The sequence below is a fragment of the Atta colombica genome, unplaced genomic scaffold, assembly GCF_001594045.1.
Source record: "Atta colombica isolate Treedump-2 unplaced genomic scaffold, Acol1.0 scaffold105, whole genome shotgun sequence".
In the NCBI taxonomy this organism is placed as follows: Eukaryota; Metazoa; Arthropoda; class Insecta; order Hymenoptera; family Formicidae; genus Atta; species Atta colombica.
Window position 1 is genome coordinate 830,693 of NW_017259190.1, and position 5,800 is coordinate 836,492.

At 34.0% G+C, this 5,800-nt stretch overlaps 1 protein-coding gene across 1 annotated transcript in view; it reads right to left on the reverse strand.

The window, feature by feature from the left end:
* LOC108688398 (protein groucho-like) overlaps window positions 1–5,800 on the reverse strand; it is a 77,154-nt gene that overhangs the window by 26,553 nt on the left and 44,801 nt on the right. Inside the window, exons 6-9 of the mRNA XM_018194647.1 lie at window positions 1,257–1,319; window positions 1,091–1,165; window positions 867–899; window positions 5–33 (exon numbers count right to left, since the gene is read on the reverse strand). Of these exons, the coding sequence (XP_018050136.1) occupies window positions 5–33; window positions 867–899; window positions 1,091–1,165; window positions 1,257–1,319 (200 nt within the window). The remainder of the gene's footprint in view (window positions 1–4; window positions 34–866; window positions 900–1,090; window positions 1,166–1,256; window positions 1,320–5,800) is intronic.

Genomic DNA, 5,800 nt, shown 5'->3' on the forward strand with positions numbered 1-5,800 from the left:
TCCGTGAGGCAGTTGCTGCGCATGGATCTGTTGCTGCGATAACGAGATAAAAAGTATTTGTAATGGGATGCCTCTTACTCCTTTTCTTCCCCGATTCCTTTGTCTTCGTTTCCATCGATCGCGCTTTATATGACTTTATTTCTAATTCATTTTTCATCGATTAACCGTGAGAGTCATCAGTAATCGGCGCTATAACACTATCCATCCAAATATTTCGGACAATATTTAGAAAGGTATACATTATCAATAGATTAAACAAAGAATATTAAAAATTTTTGCATTTCTTTACTATCACAATGTAAATTTAAATTTATGTTAAATCAACCCAATTTGAGTTATTTTTAATCATTTCTGGATCGCCAATTGCTTCTATTCATTGTGTCGTAATTTAACTAAAACAAAAGAGTCAAGAAATGCAGTAAATTTGATTAAATTTAATTAAATTTATTATTTACCATATGTTAATACGCAGATATTGTTTAAATTAAGCAATTCAACCACAGAAATTTGATTTATATTTTGACATATATGAAAGTTCTAAAAACAATGAAATATTATTTAACTCGAGATATTGGGTTAAGCGTTGCTCCTTTAATATCTAACAGCTGTGTATAATTTCTAATTAGATTCTCGTAAAATTAATCACGTAATCCGTGCAATCAACATATTAAATTGTTCTTCTTATTCCTAATAAATAAATCCTTAATAATAATTTTTCATGACATTTTTATCAGCAAAATGTTATCATAACATGTTACTTTAAGATGAATCTCATTATAAAATGATTCCAAGTCATCGTCCAATAAATAACAGAAATATAAACATAAACCATGTTTTATGCATTAAATGCGATATAAAATACTCACCAGTAGCTGTTGAAGACCTTGCTGCTGTTGCTGCTGCAAGAATGAAAAAAAAAACCCGTGTCAAGTTGCACTCAAATAACAATTATTCGATCATAAGATTAAATTCGCCGATATAGGCCGCGAACTATTATTTAGTTATAAAGAATTTTTTCTGGATACATTTTTACGATCTATCTCATTAGAGCCGATGACTTAGACTAAGTAAATGGTGAGCGGCTACTTACCCCGATAATAGCGTTCAGTTCGGACATGGTGACTTGCTTCGCCCTCTCCACGGCATTGGCCACCTGCTGCTGATGCTGCAATGCCATGCTATCATTATCGCGTCGTCGTCACACTCGATTGTGAGATCGCACGGCACGCGTGCCAAACAGAAAGTCAAAGACTCACCTCTTGCGCCAGGAACGGAAGCACTTGCCCGATTATCGCGTTCAACCTCTTTGCGATTTCCGTCTGCAACAATGACGGAATATATATTAGAAAATAGTATAAAAATGTACCTAAATACAGATACAAATACATGTGCGAAAATGTATTCATATACAGACATAGATACTTTAAAAATATCTTCAGATACATATATGAGATACTTTTAAATTATGTCTTATATTATACAGAATATAATAATCGCAAAATATTTCATGGGCAGACTAAACTGAATCGAAAAATTCTCTACCATTTTGCAATTTTCGCAATAGTTAACAAGATATTCATTACTAAAATTGTCGAAAATTGGTCTTCAATAATTTTTTACTCAAATACTATCAATTTTATAGAAAAATTGCAAGAGACAAAAATTGTTTATTTTCTTCTCATAAAGCTCTAGAAATTTTTTCAGTATTTTTTATCAATTTTTTTTAGTACTATATTTTCTTATGTTTATCAAGAAAGTACGGTATCAAAAAATTTTGAAAAAATTCTGAAAAAATTTTTAAAAAAGAAAATAAACAATTTTTGTCTCTTGCAGTGTTTTTTGCAAAGCTGATAGTATTTGAATTATGGAAAACCAATTTTTAATAAATGTAAATTATTGTGAAAATTGCAAATGTAAAGGTTTCGACTCAGTTTAATCCGTTCTACTTGCCTATGAAATTTTGGAGATTATTTTGGGACATTCTATATTTTATAATAATAATATTTAAGAAACTAAGTAAACTATTAAGTAAATTATTTATTAATCACTTTTGGTTGTTTTAAAGACATTAAATCATAATATAATAATAATAATAAAGTAATAATAAAGATCCTTGTGTATAAAGATCACATGTACTGTCTTTTTGCAAACAAAAATTTTTTTGACACTAATAATTCTTATCATTGTAATTAACATAATACGGCAAACGAAAATGAAATTGCAAAAATTTGCAATTATACTCTCTAAAATCTTTGGAATGAAACTTAACTACTAAAGAATAAAATCTCATTCTTAAAAATTGACAATTGAGCCATTCTTTTTCAACTCTTAATTGTTTTTCTTTAGAATTAAATTTCACTTTAAAGATTTTAAAGAGATCCTAAAATGATTTACAATCAAACATTCCAGACATTTTATTCCTTATTAGTATTACAGACCAAACTTATATTTGTTCAGGTCATAATCAGTAGTTATCACACAACATATGATAGAATCATGCCTTTGTTAAGGAAATATATCTGAAAATCAGTTCAGACTGTGTTTTTGTCTACAGTCACAAATATAAATTTAAATTTAATTTCAGACACAAGTTAGATACACAAAATGTACTCTATACATGTACCTAAATGCAAACTACCCAACACTGGTCTGCAAACACACGACGAATAATCAAATCAAATGTTTTCAAATAACAGTTAACTATTCGGGTAATTTATCTTAGCGATCAAAAGTGAAATAAAACACGAATAAAGAATATCGCGATTTTCAAAAGGAAATAAAATGCACTTTAATTTTATTGATTGTTGCTTCCAAAGAGAATAATTCCTAGATGACAGATGCATAATTTCTTTTGATACGCGCCGTAAATGCGCGCTTTTATAAAACATTCCATCATATCTCCATTTCCGAAAATTAAAGAACAGTACATGTCGTTTTCAAAATGACTGATCCATTTGTAAAATTGAAGGACTGAATTCTATAACAGGATACGTGCGGATTTCGCATAAAAGACGACAATTTGAAAAAGACAACTTTTGTGATCGAATGAATAAAACTATGAATTTGGGAGAAACATTTTGAAAAATTCGACATTCGGCTGTGAAATTTTTCACAAATTTTTTTATACCTTTTCGAAAAATATCTTGAAGTTTATTTTGTTTGTTTATTGTGACAGTTTCAAAGAAATATTCATATTTGGCTAAGATATGACGAGTCAAACAGAAAAATGCATTGAAAATTTTCCTTTTACAATTTACTTTTTCCATTTATAACTTGAAGATAAAAAAGTCATAAATTTGATTTAAGCACAAGAAAAATACGCTATAAAATTTTCAAGAATCAATCGTTAAAATCGAAATTGGAGTGATGTCTAAAATTAGCCCGGCGGACAATAAGAACTTATACAATAAGACTTAAGAACTTACTCTGCGAAATCCACGTCTATCCTGTTATAGAATTCAATCCCTCAATTGCACAAGTAACAACACCAAAAATTTACTCGAAATTTAATGTCGCATGCATAAGTTTAACGTTACACAGTTATGTTTTGAATAATTCAAGACTTAATTGAGAAATCGAGGCCGGTTGTATAGGGGGTGCGATACGAATTGTGTGTATATAACATACAGGACACACATGTCACGGCATTGCGGGGCTACATCGCGGTAATCACATGTCGCATGATGAGTGCTCACGAATATACATGCACAACTCGGTTCACCCTCGTACAGCAGGGTGGCTACTCATTAATGTGCGTCGATCGAATCGGATCGCGATTAAGCTCACGATCGCCACGTGACTTTCACATAACCACAATATGAAAAAAATATTTGTATTTTGTCGCCTATTTATCACCTCTGATTGCACGATGGTAATCGCAAATCAATTTCTTAAATAATTAATTTAACTCTTAGAACACACGATTGGGTCATTCGTGTCCTGTGCATTTCTTTTCTTCGCAAAACTAGACGCACCAAGTAATTACCCAGATAACACAAAGTCTAAAATTGAGACATAAGACATCTTTAAGATGTCTTTTAGATGCCAAAAACATTTTATGTCTCGATTTTGGATACTTTGTGTTGTCTAAGTATTTGTAACATAGAATTTTACATAGAATTTATATAGAATTTTTTTTTAAATATACAACTTTATAAATACTTTTTAAAGATAAGGGATATTCTAGACATGAATGATCCATCGTACTAAAAGTATATTGAAATCCTTAGTACACGATAATATATTCCGATCCTTTACTATAGTTAGTCCTACTACACACAATGAATTGCGAATTAATTTGTCTCGGATCAATTTTCATCACTCAAAGAAAAGATTGCTTCGATTTAAAGAAATGTTTGCTATACGTTTGCTTAAAGAAAAAATTTCTTCGATTTGTAAAAAAATTTCTTTAATTTAAACATTATTTTAAACATTGAATAAAATTTTATTTGATTTTAAAAAATAATGTTTAAATCAAAGAAATTTTTCACAAATCAAAGAAATTTTTTCTTTAACCGTAGAATCGTAGTATAATAAAGAAATATTTCTTTCGAAGCAACCTTTTCTCTGAGTGCACTTCTATAAGTACATGAAAGTTATTAAGTGATTCTTACATACACTTTAACATCTTTAGATAGTAGTTATAAAGTTGTGTATTTAAAAAAAGAAAAGACAAAACCCATGATTATTTAGCTAAATACTAGTATTTCAACGAGGAGACCAAATGAATGACCCGATCATGTGAATTAAGGGTTAATCGGAAATCACTATATAATTATATATTTTTTTAATCGACTGAATTATTTCATTCAATCTCAACAACTCGTGACGGTGAATTGGCGAGGGTAAAATCGTACGTTATAAGTATTTAGTAATGGGTTTGTATCGATAGAAATGCCGCGCCAATATCGCTCCAACGATATTTTCACGTCAGAGGAGCCGGTCGCGTAGATCTAAAAGTTGAGAGACCGAAAAAAATGTCATCGCCCCCACGGGGGAATAGAAAGATGGAAAACTGCCGCGTCCACGTCAGTTCGATTTCGCTCTGTTCGACAGTAGGTGGCAAAGGGAACGGGAGGGAGCGAAACCGGGGATGGTTAGGTGGGTGTAGAAGAAGGGCGGGCGACGAAAAAAGGTTCGACGAAAAAATGGTCAGAGGATGCGAGGGATAGTGTCGGGGATTGCGGGAGGTGGTCGGAGGCGGCGGTCGGGAGACGAGGAGAATTTGCAGGACGCGGGCGACGCGGAGCGAGTGTTGTCCGGCACGAAAAAATGGTTATTCCTTCTCGAATGTGCCCGATGCACATGCACGTTTTCCCGCAAAACGGATGGCCGAGGTGCAGGCTGGACAACGGGACGAGGGAGGAGGGGGGGGGAGGGGAGGCCAGCAGAGAGAACGAAGTGAGTTGACGGAGCGGGATGGGGAGGAAGGGGATAGAGATGACCGAACGGGAGGTGGAGGAAAACGTGGTGGATGTGGAGGTAGATCAGGAGGAGGAGAAAGAGGTGGAGGTAACATTGAGATTAGCAACGGGTAAAAAATCGATGTCATCGCCCCCAGCCCTCGCGCTCTCTCCGCTCTCTCGCTCGACTCAACCCTCTGCTACCTCCACAGGGCAAAATAAAAGAACTCGAATACACGACCCCTAGGAGGGTGTATGCGCGCGCGGCATAGGTGTTCGTGCGAGCAAGCGCAAGCGAGTGCGAGTGCGATTGCGAGTGCGAGTGTGTATACGCGCGTTCCCTCTCTCTCTCTCTCTCTCTCTCTCTCTCTCTCTCTCTCTCTCTCTCTCTCCCCCGC